This window comes from Drosophila serrata, unplaced genomic scaffold, assembly GCF_035046125.1.
Source record: "Drosophila serrata isolate PLE 108 unplaced genomic scaffold, ASM3504612v1 contig_98, whole genome shotgun sequence".
Classification (NCBI taxonomy): Eukaryota; Metazoa; Arthropoda; class Insecta; order Diptera; family Drosophilidae; genus Drosophila; species Drosophila serrata.
The window spans coordinates 251,336-276,103 of record NW_028256996.1 but is presented as its reverse complement, the minus strand read 5'-3'; the positions used below and the strand labels follow the sequence as shown (position 1 = coordinate 276,103).

At 39.5% G+C, this 24,768-nt stretch overlaps 1 protein-coding gene and 2 long non-coding RNA genes across 4 annotated transcripts in view; 1 reads left to right on the top strand and 2 right to left on the bottom strand.

Moving 5' to 3' along the window:
• LOC110184505 (uncharacterized) overlaps window positions 1–24,768 on the top strand; it is a 155,433-nt gene that overhangs the window by 70,174 nt on the left and 60,491 nt on the right. The gene's annotated exons all lie outside the window — the stretch shown is intronic.
• LOC110184492 (uncharacterized) lies at window positions 14,017–14,817 on the bottom strand. Its single transcript, XM_020953046.2, has one exon. It carries the CDS (start codon window positions 14,703–14,705, stop codon window positions 14,085–14,087), a length of 621 nt encoding a protein of 206 aa, XP_020808705.2. The 5' UTR covers window positions 14,706–14,817; the 3' UTR covers window positions 14,017–14,084.
• Window positions 20,622–23,498, bottom strand: LOC147644786 (uncharacterized). Its single transcript, XR_015273475.1, has 3 exons — window positions 23,349–23,498; window positions 20,797–21,127; window positions 20,622–20,731 (listed from the first exon to the last, which is right to left on the bottom strand). It is a non-coding gene; the product is annotated as an uncharacterized LOC147644786 (long non-coding RNA).

Below are 24,768 nucleotides of genomic sequence, written 5' to 3'. Positions count from 1 at the left end.
GACTAAGATTATAATACCATTATTTTATTAATATTGATCTATATTTTTATATGAAAAATTTCCTTTAAATCAGAGTTTAAAATTCACAGAACTACGTCAAAAAGGCACTAATTTCAATTCGAAAAGCTCTCCTATGTTAGTTTTTACTAGGTTAATAAATCTGCATACTCAGTTTTAAAATTAGAAACATTCAAATTTTTATCAATTTTTTTTAAGTTTTAAACCTTCCTAAAATTTGGGTAAAATTACCAAAAATATTTTTCCTTTCCTACATGCCTAGAAAGATTCGCCTGTTGATGCTGATCAAGAATATATATGGATTATAGGGCCGGAAATGACTCCTTCAGAGAGATATAAGCTTCTGACTAAGATTATAATACCATTATTTTAGTAATATTTATCTATATTTTTATATGGAAAATGTCCTATAAATCAATGTTTAAAAATCACATAACTACGTCAAAAAGGCACTAATTTCAATTCCGAAAGCTCTCCTATGTTAGTTTTTACTAGGTTAATAAATCTTCATACTCAGTTTTAAAATTAGAAACATTCAAATTTTTATCAATTTTTTTAAGTTTTAAACCTTCCTAAAATTTGGGTAAAATTACCAAAAATATTTTTCCTTTCCTACATGCCTAGAAAGATTCGCCTGTTGATGCTGATCAAGAATATATATGGATTATAGGGCCGGAAATGACTCCTTCAGAGAGATATAAGCTTCTGACTAAGATTATAATACCATTATTTTAGTAATATTTATCTATATTTTTATATGGAAAATGTCCTATAAATCAATGTTTAAAAATCACATAACTACGTCAAAAAGGCACTAATTTCAATTCCGAAAGCTCTCCTATGTTAGTTTTTACTAGGTTAATAAATCTGCATACTCAGTTTTAAATTTAGAAACATTCAAATTTTTATCAATTTTTTAAAGTTTTAAACCTTCCTAAAATTTGGGAAAAATTACCAAAAATATTTTTCCTTTCCTACATGCCTAGAAAGATTCGCCTGTTGATGCTGATCAAGAATATATATGGATTATAGGGCCGGAAATGACTCCTTCAGAGAGATATAAGCTTCTGACTAAGATTATAATACCATTATTTTAGTAATATTTATCTATATTTTTATATGGAAAATGTCCTATAAATCAATGTTTAAAAATCACATAACTACGTGAAAAAGGCACTAATTTCAATTCGGAAAGCTCTCCTATGTTAGTTTTTACTAGGTTAATAAATCTGCATACTCAGTTTTAAATTTAGAAACATTCAAATTTTTATCAATTTTTTAAAGTTTTAAACCTTCCTAAAATTTGGGAAAAATTACCAAAAATATTTTTCCTTTCCTACATGCCTAGAAAGATTCGCATGTTGATGCTGATCAAGAATATATATGGATTATAGGGCCGGAAATGACTCCTTTAGAGAGAAATAAGCTTCTGACTAAGATTATAATACCATTATTTTAGTAATATTTATTTATATTTTTATATGATAATTTTTCTATAAATCAAAGTTTAAAAATCACATAACTACGTCAAAAAGGCACTAATTTCAATTCCGAAAGCTCTCCTATGTTAGTTTTTACTAGGTTAATAAATCTGCATACTCAGTTTTAAATTTAGAAACATTCAAATTTTTATCAATTTTTTAAAGTTTTAAACCTTCCTAAAATTTGGGAAAAATTACCAAAAATATTTTTCCTTTCCTACATGCCTAGAAAGATTCGCCTGTTGATGCTGATCAAGAATATATATGGATTATAGGGCCGGAAATGACTCCTTCAGAGAGATATAAGCTTCTGACTAAGATTATAATACCATTATTTTAGTAATATTTATCTATATTTTTATATGGAAAATGTCCTATAAATCAATGTTTAAAAATCACATAACTACGTGAAAAAGGCACTTATTTCAATTCGGAAAGCTCTCCTATGTTAGTTTTTACTAGGTTAATAAATCTGCATACTCAGTTTTAAATTTAGAAACATTCAAATTTTTATCAATTTTTTAAAGTTTTAAACCTTCCTAAAATTTGGGAAAAATTACCAAAAATATTTTTCCTTTCCTACATGCCTAGAAAGATTCGCCTGTTGATGCTGATCAAGAATATATATGGATTATAAGGCCGGAAATGACTCCTTCAGAGAGATATAAGCTTCTGACTAAGATTATAATACCATTATTTTAGTAATATTTATCTATATTTTTATATGGAAAATGTCCTATAAATCAATGTTTAAAAATCACATAACTACGTCAAAAAGGCACTAATTTCAATTCCGAAAGCTCTCCTATGTTAGTTTTTACTAGGTTAATAAATCTGCATACTCAGTTTTAAATTTAGAAACATTCAAATTTTTATCAATTTTTTAAAGTTTTAAACCTTCCTAAAATTTGGGAAAAATTACCAAAAATATTTTTCCTTTCCTACATGCCTAGAAAGATTCGCCTGTTGATGCTGATCAAGAATATATATGGATTATAAGGCCGGAAATGACTCCTTCAGAGAGATATAAGCTTCTGACTAAGATTATAATACCATTATTTTAGTAATATTTATCTATATTTTTATATGGAAAATGTCCTATAAATCAATGTTTAAAAATCACATAACTACGTCAAAAAGGCACTAATTTCAATTCCGAAAGCTCTCCTATGTTAGTTTTTACTAGGTTAATAAATCTGCATACTCAGTTTTAAATTTAGAAACATTCAAATTTTTATCAATTTTTTAAAGTTTTAAACCTTCCTAAAATTTGGGGAAAATTACCAAAAATATTTTTCCTTTCCTACATGCCTAGAAAGATTCGCCTGTTGATGCTGATCAAGAATATATATGGATTATAGGGCCGGAAATGACTCCTTCAGAGAGATATAAGCTTCTGACTAAGATTATAATACCATTATTTTAGTAATATTTATCTATATTTTTATATGGAAAATGTCCTATAAATCAATGTTTAAAAATCACATAACTACGTCAAAAAGGCACTAATTTCAATTCGGAAAGCTCTCCTATGTTAGTTTTTACTAGGTTAATAAATCTGCATACTCAGTTTTAAATTTAGAAACATTCAAATTTTTATCAATTTTTTAAAGTTTTAAACCTTCCTAAAATTTGGGAAAAATTACCAAAAATATTTTTCCTTTCCTACATGCCTAAAAAGATTCGCCTGTTGATGCTGATCAAGAATATATATGGATTATAGGGCCGGAAATGACTCCTTCCCAGAGTTTTAAGCTTCTGACTAAGAATTTATTACCATTCTTTTAGAATATATTTATCCATATTTTTGTATGAAAAATGTTCTATAAATCAAAGTAAAAAATCACATAACTCCGTTAAAAAGGCACTAATTTTAATTCGGAAAGCTCTCCTTTGTTAGTTTTTACTAGGTTAATAAATCTGCATACTCAGTTTTAAATGTAGAAACATTCAAATTTTTATCAACTTTTTAAAGTTTTAAACCTTCCTAAAATTTGGGAAAAATTACCAAAAATATTTTTCCTTTCCTACATGCCTAGAAAGATTCGCCTGTTGATGCTGATCAAGAATATATATGGATTATAGGGCCGGAAATGACTCCTTCAGAGAGATATAAGCTTCTGACTAAGATTATAATACCATTATTTTAGTAATATTTATCTATTTTTTTATATGACAAATTTCCTATAAATCAATGTTTAAAAATCACATAACTACGTCAAAAAGGCACTAATTTCAATTCCGAAAGCTCTCCTATGTTAGTTTTTACTAGGTTAATAAATCTGCATACTCAGTTTTAAATTTAGAAACATTCAAATTTTTATCAATTTTTTAAAGTTTTAAACCTTCCTAAAATTTGGGAAAAATTACCAAAAATATTTTTTCTTTCCTACATGCCTAGAAAGATTCGCATGTTAATGCTGATCAAGAATATATATGGATTATAGGGCCGGAAATGACTCCTTCAGAGAGATATAAGCTTCTGACTAAGATTATAATACCATTATTTTAGTAATATTTATCTATTTTTTTATATGACAAATTTCCTATAAATCAGAGTTTAAAATTCACACAACTACTTAAAAAAGGCACTAATTTTATTTCGGAAAGTTTTAATTTGTTAATTTTTATAACGTTAACAAATCTGCATAATCGGTTTTAAATGTAGAAAAATTAAAATTTTGGTTATATTGTATTTCGGAAAATTGTAACCCCTTCTTACATTTGGGGAAAATTACCAAGCAAAATTTTCCTTTCCTACATGACTAGAAAGATTCGCCCGTTGACGATTTTTCTATAAATCAAAGATTAAAAAAAAACCTTCAAATTCGTTGTGCTTAAAAATAATACATCCCGAACTAATAAAAGCGTATTAAATATATATTATATGCTTTGGAAATAATTTTATCGATTTTATTTTTAAATTTGAGCAAAGCAACTTTCTGTCGTGTTTTAAAATAAATAATTTGCAGCATAATTAATTGTATATATCAGGTTGATATATTTTTTAAAACTTCTCCATTTATCTCTTAGTTGGTTTCTTGCCCCATAATTGAACTGAATATACCTCTGATTTACTCTAAATAAACAAACGATTCTCGGTGCAAATATGTCTACTTTCGTCTGACCATCAATTAGCTGCAGTCAAGTCCGGTCCGTATTCTCTCTCTCTCTCTCTCTTTACCATTGGCAGCATTTCAAGCCCAATTCTTGTTTATATGTCAAAGCCAATATATCACAAGTTAATGTAGAGAGAACCAAAGGACAAACTCACACAGACGGGAACTCTATATTCGGTCCGTATTCGTTTCTAGTTTTGAGTCATTATTTATTTAAGCTAAAAATGCATTTTCTTTGCTCTCTCTCTATTCTCAAAATTGAGCAATTTATAACAATCCACTTGATGCCGAATCAAGCCCGAAACGACTCCTGTTCTGGGTAAAAGTTCGGACCATGCAGTGGACACCACGTGACAAGAGCCCCCTTCCTCCCTCATACCCGTTCTGGGACCGAGATTCAATGTTGGCCGGACCCCAAAGCATTTCGGGCCATCTGAGTAACCCGCATCTAACAGCATCAGCATCTAACAATTTCAATATTTCATCAAAGACATTCAGAGACTCTTCGCCAGGGGAGTGGGCTAATGTTACTGCCCGGTTGCCACTGTAAGGGATAAGTGCAGTAGCGCCAAACTGTCGCTGCAATTATTCTCGTTAAATGTGGAACAGAACAGAGGGCGCCGCCACTGCCATCGATGGGATGTGACAGCAGTAGTAGTACCAAGGAGTGTGCTCCTCCGGCCTCGGGATGAATGCCAAGTAATGCACATGTTACTATTTACTTTGCGTGTTCTCTCCGCCGTTATCCCTCCCCTGCGCGTACTGCACTTGTTGTCTCTGTTTCCATACAAAAATGAAACAAAGAAAGTTAGCAATCAGTTGGGGAAGCAAACCGACCTCTTGACATCCTGCGATGGGAATGTACCTTTAAAAAATATGTTGCCATACGATAAGAGTGTTATCAAAGAGAAGAAAACCCAGGAAAACCATTCATCAACATGAAGGAAAACTCACCAAATTTCTAAATGTGCTGCATATATTTATTATATAGATATTACGTCAAGGCAATAATCCAAATTCTTTATTCCCTCTGGCATAATTTTTCTTTAGAGCTAACATTTTCAATTATTTTCAAAATGTTTGTGCAAAAACTAGGTAAAATGAGACTAACTTTTTTGAAGCCTCCTAAAAAATCGTGCATACCCTCCCCGTAATAATTGCAGGGTTAACAAATGGCGCAGCCGCCAATAGACAAGGGCAACAACAAAGGAGCCCAATGATGATGATGAGTATGATGATGAAGATGGTAAATGGTCGATGGCGTTGGCGTTTGGCGACGTTGCATTTACTTCATGACAGCTCCAATCTGCTGCCTCGTTCAACCCCTTGAACTTTTTTACTGCGCTGCTGTGCCGCTGCTGCGACTGCTGCTTTCTTCGGTTATTACTCATACGCACTGTGGGCTGTCGGCAGGCAGTTAATGCCAAAAAGCATTCGAGGGCATCACTGCCAGCGAGCGGGCATACTAGAAGGAAAGAATAGGCAAGGCAATGTGTGTGGACGGCTTTTCAGTGAGATGACCAAGAAATGAGATAATCAAACATGTGATTTACTGGGAAAGATAGAGAGCAGAAAGAACGGATCGAAGCGGAATTAATTCTGTGGTTGAAATTTGCACTCTCATAAGAGGGAAAGGAGCTAGTCCTGCAAACTTTTTTATAGCTTAAAATAATTTGAAATTTGCAGCTTAAAGTCTCAAATTGAGATGAGCAGATGAATTAGGCTGGATGTGAAAGGGGAACAACCATTTTTGGTAAATTTTTAGTTTATAAATGATACGGTTCAAACTAAAGTTAAAAAAATACATAAAACATAATTTTAAAAAATAATTTAAAGTAACTGTAATTCCATGTTACCAACGGGTTTCACGCATAATCTCTGTGAGTAATTTTAAAAAATTATCAAATACACGATCCCATGCTATTCGGAGAGACCCCACACAAGTCATCGTCTGGCAATGTGGCAGAGTCGGAATATTTGCGACCTGCCTGAAGATCCACATTGTATAATTCCCGATGCAAGTTTCTCTTTTGTGTTGCCCCCAAATGAATTAGCAACCTTCCGGTGGAGCAGCAGAGGGATAGAGGAGAACTAAAACCATTATCTGGGCGGTTTTCTTTGTTCCCCCAAAAACTAACCACAAATCAAACACACGGAAAAATCGAATCGTGGTGCACCGCAAATTGAAATCCATTTCGATTTGTTTCAGTTGTGTCACAGTCTTTCCTTTTCTCCCCTTCAGGAGTGCGGTTTGACCTGGATTATCTAGAAGGAGGCAGGCGGTTATTAAATATATAAATAAAAGGAACCCTCTCAAGAAAAATGAATTTAAAAGAGATGATTCCCAGCTGCTCCCTATTTTTGAGAATAAACTTTTGCCGACATTTTTGACAAATGGCAAAAATCTGCTAAAACCAAAAACAAATGACAGAGCCAAAAGCAGGTCACTGCTGAGCGCCAAGGCCGAACCTTGCCTGCCACTCGTCGTCGTAGTCGGAAAGTAGGGCGTCAGGGCGGTCTGTTTGGTCTGGCCAAAGCGATGGAGGTTAGTTAGGCTTGCCTCAGAAGCAGAGACAAAGAGAGAGGCTCAGACGGAGGAGAGTGAGGTGTAACTGGTTCATAGGCACGTTCGCTGCAACTTGCTATGTACAACATAGTAAATCTTGTAAGCGTAAGACTAAAGGTCGCTCTGCTATCGATGATAGTTACAAGTGATATAAAGGTAAAACCACATTGAGGAGGTAGATCGGTAGGAAATGTCCTTATTATATATTTTTTTGTCAATTAAAATTAAAAAGTTTAAAATAATAGATATAGCTTCGATTTATTCACTTTTGAAGTATTGCCTATCATACTTTAACGTTATCAGTCTATTAATATTGATCAGTTTTGGTTAAAATATTATACAGCATCGATACATCGATATTTTCTGCCTTCTCTGTTATTCGATTATTTTATTAGACTTAGTTATGGGTATAAAAAGTCCCTAAAAACCATTTTTTTTTCTTTGGCCCAGCAAGGGTATCTTGTCTGACATTTTACTTGGTTTGTGGCCTGCTGAATTTGGGAGGCATCTGTGGTAGTAGATCATGGCCTGGCCAAGAGCACCAAACACAGATTACCGAGCTCTGAGCACCGAGTGCCGAACGAGTGACGAGCGAAACTAGAGCACTCTGCTGGCCTCCGAACCCACTATTAGGAGGAGACGTTGGCGTTGGCGGCGGCGGCGGCGTCGGACAAGGTTCTAACTAGGACCTGACACCATTTGTAATTTATCGTTAACCCAGTTTGCAACAGCGTAGGAGGCGGCGCCTCAAGGTGTGACAGGTGCAGTTTACGGGTGTTCCTTAGGATATTGCATAATTAGAATGGGGAATATGGCTAGGATAGAATGCGATGACAGCTGAACTTGGCTCACTAATGGATGTGGTTGGGTTGGGTTTCGGGGCAGAAAAATCAATACTGGGAAAAGTCTTAATTAAAAAGTTATAAGCCAGGGAACAGTGTTTAATGCTCAAACAGGTGCCAATCTTCCCAAACCCTTCCCCAGGGTTTTTAGTGGCTCTCAAAAAGCCCGAAAGTAACAGAAATAAAGTGTCCTTCTGACCACCACATAGGAGGGACAGAAGTTGAAAAGGAAAAATCTTCTGGAAAATTCATGGGGAATAATGAAATCTCAACTCCACAACTTCTTTCACTTACTTAACTATAGTAAATTTTCTCAAATGTAACAAAGCACCCGACTCGGACTCTAAGCTGCTCCCGTATTCGTATTCCTATTCAATCTTTTATTGACCACACGTGATTGAATTCAGGCGCGGCGGCGACTGTCTATGATTTAACCCGTGTGTTCCCATGCTCCGTCGTATCACGTATCAGGAGTGTCATAAAAACGTAAAATTAGTTGCAACGCTGGCTTGGGTGGAATCATCATTCAGAGCCGGTGGCGGTGGCAGTGGTTGAGGGAGGCGACTACATACCTACATCAGGTTTTTCCCAAGACATCAACAATGTGTTGTCGTCTTCGTCTTTTGCTCCTACTTCTCTGGATTTTTTTTCACTTCCACCTAGCACTGTCATCTTTCTATTTGGCTCGTAAAATGCACATGTTGATGGCGCGTGTCTGGCATGGGCAATCCGGGGAGGCAAAGGTCTAGGGGTGCTGAAATGCACAGGGAGAAAAAGAGCGTGAGTGAGAAGGTAAATAATAAATAATGTTTGTTGTTAACTTTTCTGCTATTATCCATTGATTCTGTGCAGAAGTAATGTCTGTTCTACTAAAACTCGTTGATTCGTGTGAACAATGATGCGAATGATGTCCCAATGTTCATCGATTCATTTCAGCAATAGTGTCAGTGTTAATAAGATACATTATTTAATCGGAAAAGTGATGCCAGTTATGACATGGTTCATTAATTCATCTGAATATATCAATCTGCATATCTGCATTACATCTAATACCTGCCTTGACTATGTTCATTAAGTCATCAGTGACTCTGTCGTTTTTGCAATGATGCCATTTGTCCCATATTCACTGGCTTATATCAGTAATCACATCAATATCTTATCGTATACAAATATTATACAGACTTTCTCTCTTGTTTCTGGCGATGCACTATTTGAATGCACTATTATTCCTTCTGGCAAGGCCATGGAAAAAGCTCTGAGTGCGTGATCTTCCTACTGTATAACGTTTCTCCGCCTTCTATTTCCCATCATTCCCCCAAATATCTGTCGGAATCCCAATTTGAGTCTCAGTCCCTTTCCCAAGCTACTCCTCAGATATTTTTCAAACGAACTTCCACCGCTGCCTGCGTCATCTTCATTTCAATCTATTTTCCCCATTTGATTTGAATTAAAATAAGTTACGTGGGCAGAAGGCAGGCGGCGTTTCAGGCAGGCTGACATTTTCATTTCGGTTGTATCTGCGAGAGATGCAAACCCCAAGCCCCCTTCCATGCAATGCAGTTGCCCCCAGGGAAATGGGCGGCGTCGAATGGGGGGCTCTTGCTGTGACCTAAATTCATTTAAAAATCGATCGATATTTCTCTTGCTGCATTCCCTTTCACTCTCGCTTCTGTCGCTCTTTCTCTCTCTCTCTTTCTCCCTGACACGAAAAAGGCAAAAGTATATAGAGCATACCGTAGACTATACTATACTACTATATATACTATATATATTTATATTTTTCATTGTGTGTTTGTGTGTGTGTGGGTGGGTGCAACTGCATTGCAATTATTGTGAAATTCTACTACAACGGATATTCTCCGATGGTAGCTTTCTCCTCTCTCTCCCTCTCTTGGTTCCGGTCTACGTTTGCGTCTACGTCTACGGTTACGTTGGACGTTCGTAATACTATATATGCTATATGTTGTATGTGGGTGGCGTGGTTAGGCTCATTGTGTTCGGTGGGTAGGTTTCTTATTTCTTCTTTTTTGCTGAAAAGCCAAAAACAAAACACTTTTTGATGATGATGGCCAACAGGCAAATTTATTCTCGTCTTATTTTCTCTAGTGAAGGCTTTTGTCTCCTCCCACTCGTTGTATTTCCCTTCTGCTTTCACTAGATATATTTTTTACATTGATGCTACCAGTCTTGCCATGCAATTATTTTTTTTATCTATCTGATGCTTTTAAATGTTTTTTTTTTTTTTTGTTATGAAGGAAAGCTGTAAACTGGAAAATGGTTGCAACTAACTAAGTAGTGTACATGATGAAGAATAAGTTTGAAATATAAATGGGGTATGAAATGGGGCTTGCGTATTTAGAAATACGTTAATTTTGTTGTGCGACTTGAAAAGAATATTTATATTTTAATTAATTATTAAATATAAGAACTTCTGTTTTTTTAAATGAATAAATTATGTAACTTTATTAGAATAATATGTTTCTTGGGAAAGCCCCCAGCTTCTCTTGTATTTTCCATATATTTCCATTTGTTGCAGCGTTGCTGACGCTGGCAAAACTCATTACGATGCCGCATGAGTGACATTTCCACGATGTCAACATGACACATTTCATAGAAAAGTACACACAACACACGCGGACCCACTCTCACATCCACCAGCCTTAAGTCCAGACCAGGGGGAAGGGAGATGTTTCAGAGAAAAAAGTTTGAATAAAAATATTCGTATTTTTTAATTAGGTAATATAAAATAGATCTCCTATTCTTGATCAGGCTGATCAAGGGTCAAGACAAAAAAATCCGCATTTCCATTTTTCCGCTAATGAAAATATTAACTTATTTCTCAGAGACTATGAAAGCTAGAGTTATTAACAAGCAAGAATTATTTCTTCAAACATTTTATAGAGTGCACTTGGATCAAGTTGATTGGAAATTTGGTCACGCCCTATTCTTTCGACTAAAATCATAAAAAAGAATTTCCCAAGCTGTAAAATGTTATACTTCCTTTTATTTTCTCTCAGTGTGAGTGAAGTCTTGCTCGTGGCACATGCAACCGCATTCCTTGACATGCAAGCTAACATATACAGTGGCTTCAAGCCACCCCCTGGTGGGTGGAGGGTTTCCAACTCCTGCGACCCCCAGCTCATCATGTGGAATTACAACGCATTTCTTCACTTTCGCATCGCTGGCTCCTAAGCAGCTTATTATTGTTGTTATTATTGGTTCGTACATTCTATGTAGGTTTTTTTTCGCTTAGTGCGAAAATTGAATTTCCTTTTAACATAGGTCGCCGTTCCCACACACCTCTCACCACCAGCGATCATCCCTTGTGCGTGTCAGAATGCATCGCTGTGTAACGTCCGTCTAATGGCAACGCATGTCAACATTTGCTGAGCTTTTGTGTTTAAATATTACTAATACGACATGTTGTGTCGTGTGCCGCATGATGGGGTCTCGAGGGGTGGTCCCAGCGCGCTTACACACACTCCACAGGCACACACTCACAAACCCTCTATTATGGCCCTAATTAAATTATGTTCTGTGCATGTTGGATGATTAAAAAGAATAACAAAAACATAACAAATAAAAGAGAGAAAAAGGAAGTCGATCTTCGCTGAAGCCGCGACCCCTCCAAATACCCTTGAGGTTTTATTATGCGAATTGGATGAGGAAATTATCAGATGTGTGCCACATACTAATTTAGAGGACTTAATATGTTGGTTATTTGAAGTCAGGTTTTACCTTTAAAACTTGAATACAAAAGTTGTCCTTTTTGTTTTACTTTTGTCGTAAAGAAAAATGTAGCGTTTGAAATTCTAGAACATTCTTAAATCAACGAAGTTCCACTTATTTATGAGAGAAGATTAAAAAGAAGGTAAACTTTCTTAACAGATCGTTAAATATGTTGTCTTTTGGGCAAATCTGGATTTGTATTGGCCTAGGGTAAGCAAGCTTGCGAAATTTGCAATGAATTGAAATGGAAAAGTTTAATTGAAAGTCATGCCAAACACCAGGAAAAAAAGAGAATACAAATCGTGGCTCAGAGCGTGGAGGACCTGAATCCGAGTCCTGGCAGCAGATGCTAACTGAAAAGATAGTTGCCAGCGCGGAGAAAAGGAAAAGACGGAAGAGAATGGGCTGCACAAAAGATGTTGTTTGCTGCAGTTAAATTAAATGAAAAAGTTTACAACTTTTTTAATGAAATCATTTTATGCAGTAGAGGCATAAACAAAAAACCAGCAGCAACAATAGGACAAAAACGCAGAGAAAGCAAAACAAAAGAAAACACAAAAAGAAAACTCTGCAAGATGGGCAAAGAAAAACTTGCATGCATCTTACCCAGGCTGAAAAAGATCCTCCTCTTGCCGGCTTTGCGAGGATATAAAACTCGGGAAAACTCAAAGGATGTATGCTAGGTCCTGCACGCCTATGTTTGTTCTCAACTTTTTGTAAATGAGAAATTGTGTCCTTTATTTGATTTTGACAATGGAAGGCTAAGTCTTTAAGCTTTTAACGTGTCGTATGGGTAATCTTGACTTGAATCGTTTCGAAGCGCATTTAGCTGTGATAAAACCGAATCCTAGTCCAAGCAGACCAGCCTCAGGCCCCTTAAAACGTCCTCCTCAACCGACAGATTGCGTCCTTGGCCAGGATAACAAGGGTCGGGAATTCGTATCACGGATCTGTGTGTGTGTTGCGCGTTTGATTCTTGTGTATGTGTTAGAGCTAATCCAACTGTCATTTTCAGGGACGCGCGAGAGCAAATGGCTGCGGGAATTGTGCCAAAAATAAACCAGAAACAGAAGGTTAACCAACAAAACACAAACAGGCTTCAAACCATAGGGGTAAACACTAAGCGTTTAAGCTTAAACTATGGATTAATGCTGCGGGAAATTTCTATTTTGATATTTGGTATGCTCATTTAAGTCTAGGAAAATGCTGCCAACTATGTATTAATAAGATACCAACCTGGGCAAGAGTTTTTTAGTAATATTACAAGGCTGTGGAAGTCTAAATGTAACAAAAATAGAAAACATTTTAAACTCAATTTGTATTTGACTTCAGAATTCCTTAACATTTTGATAGCAATCCCAATGGGTAAATGTGCAATAATTTTTCTTGACAATCTAGAACATTCTTACATATTGGCATTTTCTCTGTCTAACATTGTCACAGAAAGAATGTTTTTTGGTCACATTTTGCTTACATTTCATGCAGATCTATTCAGCCATTAATACCATCTTCCGGCATCACATTGATAATGTCGCCATAAAAATATGACGCCATAAAAGGCTCAACTTGTGCCATTGCAACAGCAGCAGCTACAGCGAGAGTCATCAAATGCCACTGGCTTGGTTTGCTTACAGGTTGTTATCGGTGATAAACCGCTTAACTACCGATAGAGCAAAGAAGCGACCTTCCCGCGAACAGCACTTCATGCCAAATTAAACTGCATTCTGCAAGAAGAGTTCTGTTTTTTTTTTTTGTATGATTAATGCGAATGTGGATGCGAGTGGGGAAGCAGTGCTTCTTGAAGCGTAATCCGGTGGATTCAGTCACCAGAAATCACAGTGCCAATAAAAGCGTGTATCAGTGTTGGAGGGGCGTACGTGGAGCGCAGCGGTGGGGCGTTGACAGCGCAACAGCTGCAATAAAACATAAAATTCTTGATGGTGGAGGAAGAAAAATATAAGGGAAGCGAGGCGAGCAGGCGATAGAGGAAACGGAAATGCGTGCATTAAGGGCTAGAGAAAATGCCGTGCCGTTCTAGAGGGTTGAAAAGATGTTGGCAAAAGTGTATCTGCATTCATTTTTATTGCCCTTCCGCGTGTATTTGATGGACTCATTAAAACAGATTAATATCTGCAGATACAGTTTTTAAAAATTGATTTCTAGAAGTGCTCGAAGAAAGGGTTGCTTGAGTATAGTTTCTGTTAAGGATCCATTTATGGTCAACTTTATGCCCATTAGTCATACTTCAAATACCATACACACTCTCTTATAAAACCATAATATTTTCTGTACAAGACATAACCCCAACCAATATCCCCAATTAAATGGCTTAGAAGTCGGTCCAGCAGGCTGGATCATAATCCTTCGAGTCGGAGTCAGAATCGGATTCCCAACAGAAGGGGCAGCCTCTATTGCAGCAATTCTCCTCATCCTTGAATGTAGCGCACGCCGTTAATGAGGTTGATGCGAGTCCCGTAAAGAAGAAACTCTCCTCAGCATCCGTAAGTTCCATCTCCAGTTCTCCGTATAGCCGTCGCGATCCAAAGTTTTGCAGGCGAGTTGCCCGGTTGATGAGCTGCTGCAGATGTATGTCATGCTGCTCTTGACAGATCCTTAGACGCTTGTACTCTTCCTTGTCCTTGTAGGTCTTGCACCTTTTACACCTCAGCTCAGTGGCCATTGCCTTCAGATCGTGGATGACCAGGTTCTGGGCATCGATTTCTTTGATCAAATCCAGATACTCCTTGTACATGGCCTGTTCCTCCTCGTCGTCAGACTCGCTCTCGTCCAAGAGCTCAAAGGGATCCTTTTCCTCCCCTGACGATAGTTCCTCCTCTTCACCTTCAGGTTCGTCTTCATCCTCGCCCTCGAGAGTTTCATCCGCTTCTCCCTCATCTTGCCCAGGCTGCTGTTCTAGAGGAACCTCTTCCTCTGCCTCAACGTCCGCCATTCAATTGGGTTTAAGGATTAAGAGTAGCCTTTCTTGCTGCTCTGGAAAATATTTTACATAGTTTGAAAACCGATTTTGAGGGAAGAATCAAATAGCTTACAATAAAAAGATAAAAAATTGAGTTTTAAGTTTTTTTTTATCCCCATTATTTTGTGTCACAAATTCGTTTAAAATGAAACGTGTTATCAACATTCGCGAAACACATTAGTAGTAACAATAAATAATAACTTTATTTCTACTTAACCATATCTTTTAAAATACAAAAATATACAAATCATGTATATTTCTTATTTAGAAATAGTTCGCAGTTAACTCCAACTATTTTGAGTATCCTTTTGTGGGGCACCACTAAATGTCATAATTTTGGGTGAAAATGCCATTCTCCTTCTCCCATTTGCACTCCCTGTAGCCAACTGGCACTTTGCACTCAAGAAAGGGCCAGAAATAAGAACGGAAGCTTTTGGGGAATTTGGGCGGATTGGGGCTTGGATATCTGAGGGAAAGCCTCGCGTGGAAATCCCCCATCAATTTGCTGCTCATCATCCGCACGTCTTCGGCGGGCAGCTCATTGAGCAATTCATTCAATCGGCGAATTCAATAAAGTACAACTAATAAAAAGAATAAAGAAACCGACGCAATGGTTGGTAATGGGAATGATGATGGCCAGGATAAGAATGAGGGGGAAGTGTCTGAAAGGGGGAGCCAGTGACAGCGCCAGCAAAGAGAATTACAATTTTCTCGCCATTTTAGCAAGGGGGAAAAAAGAACTAAAGGGGAAAAGTATAGGAATATCCCGCGCATTCTGGGAGCGTGGTGTATCTGTATCTGCGAATGTGCGGTGTTAGTGGTCCATCAAATGCTTGTAAACAAAGCCAACAAACGACAATGGGAATGACGGAAACGATGGGCCATTACATGGAACATGGAACTGAGGAACAGTGAGCTACGAAGAGTATCTGGGCAGGACAGGGAAGGGCAAGGCACACGGACGGACTGGCAAGCGAAGTGCAGTGCAATGGCAATGAGAGCAAAAACAAAACGAATGTGTACTCGCTCTTAGCCCCCAGACAGAATAAGGGGATCAAAGCAAAACGGGCAAACAGAAATACCCAAAGGGGGAGCAGCGACGGGCGACAGAATCGTAGAGAAATGAACTGAATTGAACCAAAACCAAAGCGAAAAACAAAACACCAAAAGGGAGCCCACATGCAGAAGCAGAAGCTTCTCTGGATGGTTTCTCTGCTCCTGTTTCTGTTGCTGCTTCTCGACTCTTGACTCTTGATTCTCACCTCTCTCCACTCGCCGTCAAAGTGCCACGCCCATTGTGGCGCATCATCATGGCCAAAGGGCTTTTTGGGGCTCTCTTTCTGCGCTCTCCCCTTTTGGACTGTTTGTTTGTGTGTGTGCAGTCTGGTCAACGTCAAAACAAAGTCAACTCTGCGGAGCAACCGAAAAAACCGAAAACACCAACAACAGCTGCCAAAGGTTAACGCTTTTGGCGCGAAAGGTTCATACATTGCATACCCTAAAGATTTGAGGGGGTGCATTTCGTCTACAGTGGAGATTCTCATACGTTTTTAGACATCAAAGGTATTACTGGCTTAAAAAATACCAAAAATTAAAGGAATTTTTTAATAACATTCGATGTGCACAAGCCAAAATTTGGTTCTTTATCGTGCCCAGGTTTAGATGTCACTGTGATTTGAACTGCTTAGCTAGGGGGCAATAATTTTGGTGCAACAACCCGTACTGAGCTGCCAAGCGTTTAAGGCATTTAAGATTGTCAATTGATGTTTAGTGTGCCCAGGCTCAAATGTACATATTTAGTGTGCCCAGATATACATTCTGCTCCTTCAGTGTACACAAAAGCTTATATACTCTAACAAAAAAGGGAACGATTTTTGGCGCGAAAACTCACCAAGTCAAGAACAAGCATTGACGCTGCGACCGCGACGCCACCTTGCGTCCATTCACCCCGTTCATTATTATTTATGTGCATGTGTGCCTTTGTGTGTGTGTGTTCCCCAGACACAAAACAAACATACATAAACACTGGGCATAGAGAGCAAATTTTATTTAACTGCGCTTCGATTCGATTCCATTCCATTTTCCAATTGGTTCTGTTTTTGGACCTCTTTCGACTTCTTCTTTGTCCTCTGCCCTTCCCTGCATTGCCCGACCTGCCTTCCAGTTTGCATTTTGTTATTGTTGTTTTTGCACTGTCTGCGGCTTGGGGATTTTTTTATGCGCCTGTGCGCCTTCCCACGTTTCCAGTCCCCAGCCTGTCTCTGTCGCACCCCAAGCGCCAGCATTCGCTCAACCGCCCGCCAAAACGTGAAAAAAGAGTAGGAAGAAGAAGCAGAAGAATTCTTTGTGGATCTCTGAACTTATTTCTTATGGTTTATTTATTTATTTCTCTTTTTTTTGTGGACTCTGATCTAGGTGAAGCTTAATTATTGTTGTTCTTTGGCTTGTTGCTAGTGGGTACATAGGGTGAGTAAGACGGTGATAGACGCGAAGAAAGAGAGAAAAAGATGGGTGTAGTATCAGAGTTCGATGCACAGCCAGAAGAAGAATCTTCTTCAATGCCAGGAGCGACGACAAAGACCGGGACGGCTCGCGTCTCGTGTTGATGGTTTTATATCTAACAGATGCTACCTTTTTATTGCGATTCTGCGATGTAGGATGCGGTAAAAAGATCGGTTGGGAGAGAGAGCTTCTTCTGGTATTGGTGTGCGTTCTTCTTCCAATGGGGGAATGCCGGACATGGATCACACTGTAAATGCATGACTAAGAAGGTTGTTAACCCATGAGCAAAGAGCCGAGTCCCTGAGAGTCTTTGTTTGCGAGTTAATAAGCAAAGCCAACGAGTTCAAAGTTCTTAGGCTGCGTCACTAAGTACAGTCGGATCAAAACATAGCCCTAGGGAGACCGAGATTTCCTTGGGGGAAATCCTAAGTGCTAAAATCAAGTCTTTATAACTATAAATATCAGCTAAATAACTAACTTGTAACTTGTCATTAAATTGTAGTCAGGACTTTCTTATCAGCATACCAACATTTGTATGTGTTCTGGCCTTGTTCACGCATGAACTTTGACCTTTCTGAACCCTTCCAAACAGGCCGGAATTAACCCCAAAAGTGGCACTCCCCGCCATTTCGCCAGAATCGTGAATTGCGTATCGTTCGTACATGTTTCGGTTCCGAGAAAAAGTTTTCTAAATTAATTTCGCATAAAAAAAGTGCCGAACAAAGGCAGAAGTAAAGCACGCCATAAAATTTGACGGGGCAAACGGTGAGAGCGAAGGGAAGTTGTGGCATGTGGTGGGCGATGCCAGACTACCACAGAGGTCACAATCATAGTCGTCGCAGAGCAGCATCATCTGAGGGTCAAAGTTCAGAGACGCGTAAATTTCTGCAGCCGCCAGCACTGGGAGTGGCCCTTTTTATGTTTGGGTAATTTTTGGGCTGTCGCCTGACGTCGTCTGGTGAAGGAGTACCCTCCTTCTCAAACTTTGGCCAACAAATCACTTGGAGGTGGAGTGGGTAGTGGCATAGCGTCGTCGTCGTCTGCGATGTCTACGATTAAGTTTACGCACCAAAGGAAGCAGTGAGACACCGAGACAGCCATCGACATTTGTCCTGTTTACCGACAGCTGCAGACGTGGGATGATTCACTTGCCTGCCCCCAGGAATATACTTAAGGATCGGCAAATTGTGTTGGCATGTCAGCAGTCTAGATTAGTAGTCATTTTAGTTTTAATTTATTTTTTATTTGTATTTGTCCGTTATGTCCTTCAACACCTAGTGCACAAAGCTAAAGATTTGTTTGATGACAAACAAGCTGGGGGACACATCTCTAGCCTAGTTTTCTTGATTTAGCCACGTCCATTCTTCCTTTTGTCCATAATCCGTGTCAAAAACTAAATCAAACAGATAGAGCTATCAAATTTGTTAGCCACCTTGTTTTGATTATGATTTGCTGTAAATAATTTAAAATATTTGGCTTATATCGCGATAATTATTCTGCACCCAGCTGTTAGTCATCTAAAATTGTAATGTATAAATCAAGATAATCGTTTCGGTCCGTCTGCCATTTCTAAAACCGTCGTTCCCTTCCCTTCGTTAACTTTTCCTTTCTTTACAAAAAAAGTTGCCTTTGTTTTTGTTCTGTCGTTATACTTAAATCAGTTTCGGTTGCGACTTGCCTGCCTGGTTGTCTTCGTTGCGTCTTCGACTCCCGACCTTTATCTCGGCCCGTGTTCAACCGTCTGTCCTTTGGGCTTTGTTTGTTTTGTCTGCTCCTGATTTGGCGGGCATATGTTGCTCCGAATGCTTCTGGCATTTCTTAAGGATTTTTTACTTATCTAAAATAGCTTGCTGGCTGTCTGGAATGGAAGGGGGATGGAGGATACTGCTGAATCGGGAGCAGGCTGAAGAAGGTCGCTTTGATTTGTAGCAATCGCGCGCTAAACGTCGCAAATTTTTGAAGTGAAATTTCTGGAATCGTTTGACGTCGTCGTCGTCGTCGTCTTCGTCGTCTTCGTCGTCGTCTTCGTCGTCTTCGTATGCGTCTGGCCTCCTCCTGACAATGGCAATATGCGTCTGGGTTGTGGATTCTGGTTTTTCTTAGGTGGTGGTCGCCCACCGCCCTCCCTTTCTTCCTTCACCACCCTTCTCCACACCCAACGAGCGTCGCCCTTGTTCTTTTCTGGGTTGTAAATAAACATGTTTGCCAATATGTTGCTGCCGGAGTGCTGCTCCTGTTGAGTTCCCGTTTCTCTTGTCCAACTCCCTAACTTCCAAGAGATTATTGTACTTCCTTGTTCCATTGACTGCGAAGTTTTAGACTACATCTTGAACGTTTTCAAATGCTGAATTTTGCCTACGAAACTGAAATTAAATGAATTAAGGCGCTCGAGGATGCCTTACTGGTTTGATAAAGAGGAGGGTCTTGGAAGAGCTCCTAAGGAGATTAATGATTAATGCGAAATTCAAATTTCTTTTTTTTTTTCCTATTTCAATAAGTTTCAGTTATTTTCTTTGAATGTATCGACAAATATTATGAGCTTGAGGAGAAACTGCAGAGCTTTTCGTGGCAGCTGATGCCCCGCTTCTCTCCTGGTTACCCTTTTTAGAATGACTGACTAATCCTGTTGACCACAAAGGACATTGAACTGTTTCCCGGCCAACGTCACACACATGCCAAAATAAATAACCTCACCACCGACGAACAAATAAACAAACCCCAAACATTGCGATGTTTTCAACTTCACCGCCGCCTCGGCCTGGCGGCAGGTGCAAACATGGAGGGCAGGTGCAATTTTTGGCAAGAGCTAATAGGGATCGTCCGTCTGGGGGGCTGTGGAGAGGCGCTAACTGGTCCAACAACGGCTATTTAATGAAAAACAACATCCATTCAAGGCAGGGATCAGCCTTTGTTCCTGTCATTTTCTGGGGGGGTGGGCTGGCGTAGCACGTTAGTATTTAAATGGTTTGATTCAACTAAGAGAGGGCCAAGGGAAACCCCCGGATGAAAAAGGATGGAGGAGCTGTGCTTTATGGGGTTTAGGGGCTTGTCGCTAAATATTTAATAACATGACGCATCCAGTTGCCAGCAGCCGCAGGACAATGACGCCAGTCACCGGATTACTCCACTTCTGCACAGGGAGAAATGGAGGGAGGAAACCAATTGAAATGCTGGGCTGTTCTTTAAATACAGAATTTTTTTAGTTATGTCCCAACAATGTAATTTTAATCAAGATTCTAGAAATTAAGGATACGAAATTCGGTAGGTAAACCGTTTTGATAAGCCCTTAAATGAACTATTTTTCAATTAGACAAAATTTCCCGTGTAGAACTTTTTCATACCCTCAGTAAGAGTCCCTCTACACCCACTTCCATACAGTCTGTAGAAGCCCCCCTGGCAAATACTTGAATTGTTCACTTTCGTCTGCCGCTACTTCAGTCCATGTGGTTTTCTGGTGCCCCCGTCGACGTCTGTCTGGAGCATCCATCTCCGTCTACCTAGAGTTTTCGGGGGTATGAAGAGGTTAGGTTAAAAGTTCTGTGGAAGTGCGCAAAAATTTTACGATTTGTTTTGTTTAGTCTGTTCCTGTTGCTGTTTCGCTGCCACTGCCGTTGTCCTCGTATAATTTTCAATGTCAATGACGCCGGCGGGATGCTTCTTTCTTCTTCTGCAAACCATTGCCGCAGTTGTAAAAAACCAACCCCTGGCCAAAAATATCGCACACGAAATTAAAAGCAAAACCGAACGACGATAGGCGTGGCACTCACACCGATTGCGAGTCTGAGCCGTAGATCATTGTCCTTGGCTGAGTTCATTCACACGGGGGTTCAGGAAGAATGTAGAATGAGCGGAAAGGAACAACGGACTCGATTTGGGGATGAAATGGAATAGAGCTGTGAAAGGAACAATGTAAAATTGAGGTTTAGGGAGATATATTACCGAAAATCCATTCCAAATTCCGGCTGGCAATGTCATAAGGTATATGTTATAAATTCAAAACACAGATGATATAGAATTCAATTAAGAATACCATAGGGATATACTATGGATATGATATTACATAGTATGATAGATCAGAGACAGTGATGGATACGATAGGGAATCGAGACATGGAGAAAACAAATATACCCGAAAACGCAAGTTGTATTTATAATATAATTCCGTGTGAAGGTAGTACATAATTCAGGACAAAACGGATTGGCACGGTATGGAAAACGATACCTAATACTCTTGTGATAATCGGTGAGCGTAACCGTATTATCCCCAAACTGTTTTTAACCCTTTATGGTAAATAGAGGAGGGGTTGAAAAGTAAAACTTAACTTAATATGAACTAGTTTGTGAACTGCAGAGACGTAAGTTCGACGATTTGGTGGTGAATTTGTTTGGCGATTTTTAAAATTGAAGCGGCGAAACGACTGGACTACAATGAGGCAGCGTAGCTACCTCAACGCAACCTCGTCCACGTCCTCATCATCGTCGTAATTCTCGTCCTTATCCTCATCGTCGTTCTCTTCTGCGGCCCGCATCTGTCTGGGCCTTGGTCCCGAATGCTTGCCCTGCCTGCTATACTCTGTGGTCTGGATTCGGTCACCGCTCCCTGTTCTCCCAGCCCTCGGTTTTGGTTTTGGTTTGGTCTCCGGTCTCGTCTGGTGGTGCTGTCGTCGTCGCTTATTGGTGGTGGTAGAGTCGTCGTACAGAAGCAGTGCCAGTGGTGGTGGTGGTGTAACCGACCTAGGACTTGCCATGTGGTATTGTCTGCTGCACTCGGCTCGGTTCAGTTGAGTTCGGTTCAGTTTGGTTTTGGTTTGGTTTGTTTTGTTTTGCCTTTTTCCTCCATGGAGTCATTTGGCGGGAAAATTCGCTAGCAAAACAGAACGAGCAAGAGGTCGTAGCAGGGGTTGTGCAGGAAAGGGCCATACAAAGGCATGGCCTCGCACCCGAGGCACGAATGCAGAAAAAAAAACCAGAACGGCAACGAACAGGGGAACAGGAACAGGCCAGCAGACTCGTCAGAACGCAGAAAGCCAAGTGCCCTGAGCCGAAGTCAGGGGCAAACTCCTGAGTCGGAAACCCGAAGCCCCTTAGGACTGACGAGGCGAGTGGAGAACGACAGAGAGATGGCGAATTTCTCATTGGGCCTACAAAGGCGGTGGAGTTGGTAGTAACTAGTGGTTTTGGGTTTAGGCCAAAGGCAATAGTGATTTTTTGTTTGATGTCGAACCCACTTCTCACGCTGTAATAAATGCGAAATATATGATTATTTAGCTTAATCTTTGGTATTTTTATATATTGATTATTGGTAGCAACTATTCTTCTGACCGCATCTGTAGTCTGTGTGTATGTAAGATTGTTGTTGTTTTTATGTTGAGCGACATGCGAACGATTCGAAACTGTGGCAACATCATTACGTGCAATAAAGCGGCAAGAGCCCAGCAGTTCTTGGGTTCCTGGGTTCTTCGGCTCTTGGGGTTCTTCGCTGTCTGGCCAGTGTGCAAGGTGAGGACCAGTCTCAGTCCCTGTACCAGCCCTCGCCCTGCTCTGCCAGCGATTCCGCTTTCAGTTTAGGCCTACGACAAGCTTCTGGCTCTGGTCGTAAACTGATATTGGGGTCGACGACTGCTAATTTGTGGACAGCAGCAGCAGCAACAGCAAACTAAACAAGAGAAAATGCGTGCCGAGCGACGCATAATGACAGAGGAGGAAGGGCGGAAGAAGCCACATGTGGTGTACAGTTGCTGGGCGTGGACATACAGAAGAGCACAAACGCAATACATCACAGCAACATCGCATCGTTGGATGATGAAATACCAGTGACAAATTTTGCAGCGAAATGCATTCTCTGAAAGATTTTTGTCCTTTAATGTAAACAAACACCTAGAAGTCAGAGACTATAAAAACTATATCTACCAAATTCGGTAACATTTAGCTTTAACTAAACCTTTAAAAGCATAAAAACAAGATTTTTGTTGCTTGTTAAATATATACTCAATTACCAAAACACCCTTCAACTAGATCATTTTCAATTATATCTTTTCTGAAAGATATTATTTCCTAGCAGATTATTATAATTTTAGTCAGAAGTTTACAACTCAGTAAAGGAGTCGTTTCCTACCTTTTTAATATTCTTGACCAGTATCATCAGTCGAGTTCGATCTACTTATGTCCTTCTACGTAAACTAGTGTCTTAGTTTGAAACGATAAGAGTGATATAGCTTTAATAGAAACGATCGTCAAATTAAAGACTAACTGTAAAACTGAAACTGCAAATGAAATGTGTAATGAATTTTTATGATATGTTTACATGTTACATGTAATTTCTATTAGTTCTTCCATTCATTTAATCAAATTCGATTGATTCTTAACGAACCAATTGTACATTGCAAGGGTATACAAACTTTAGCGTGCCGAAGATACGGTCCTTTCTTATTTTTAATTATATTTTAATTAAAATAAGTTGAGAGCCCTGGTAAAGAGCAAACAATACAGTTTGTCCGGGGAAAAGTTTTAGGCAAATGCTGATAATTTATGGGCTAAGCATGGCCCAAGCCCTGTGCCCGGCAGGCAATTACTCGAGGATGGATGGATGGTGGAGGACAAGACAAGCTCAAGTAATTCGAATTGAATGAAGTGCGCGACGACTGCCTCCTTACGCACCAGGAAGTCCAAGGAACCCTAGACAGGCTCTACTGCTCGTGGGCGGAGAGGGACCCGGGACACGCACACGGACAAAAGGCGAACCCTAGTCTGGTTTTATTTTCATTTTTTGTAGGTCTTTGACTGGGTTGTACTCCACTCCACACTCACCACACCACTCCATTCCATGCCACTCCATTCGATGCTGATGTTGTTGGTGGTGGTTTGGTCGCTGCTCCAGGCAGTTTTGTTTTATTCCACGTTTCTTTTTTACATTTTTGCTGCTGTTGTTGCGCCTCACCGCCAGACGTTACCCACAAGCTGGCAGGGGTGACGCACCAAATACAAATGAGGGAAGAAGGACCGGGACCCAAGGACTTTTCAGAAAGTGCGTCGATATTTTGTGCGTGGCCAGGAAGCGACGCACGAGCGCCCCAGCCTTCTCCCTTCCTCTCTTCATCTGTCTGTCTCAGAAGCTGAGCCGCTCAGACACGGAGCAGTAGACAGTAGACAGGACTCAGGACTCGTTTCGGGTTTTAGCTTCGCGTTGAAAGTTGAACGAACCTTTGGCGTTTCCTGCCTAAGGATCTCGCCTTTCCCTACTTCTGTCCCTTACTGAACCAGGGCGTTTTATTACACGTTTTCTTTTTCTTCACCGAGCGAGAAATACAAGAAGAGCTAAAGGTCAGCCCCTGGCGAATTTCATTTTGAACTGCCGGACAGGTCTGGACGAATAAGTGTTAGCCTATGTTTAGTGCACAATATGCTTCAGTTGATAAATATGAAAAGATTTTGAAAATGGATTAAAATGAGATGTTGCTAAAAAAGGTTATGGTTAATTTTTAATATTTAATAGAGTTTAAAAAATGTTTAGTTAATTTTCAAGCATTTCTAGAAGC

What these genes read in the sequence shown, in the direction of transcription:
- LOC110184492 (XM_020953046.2), bottom strand. Translation starts at nt 14,705, where the DNA reads ATGGCGGACGTTGAGGCAGAGGAAGAGGTTCCTCTAGAACAGCAGCCT.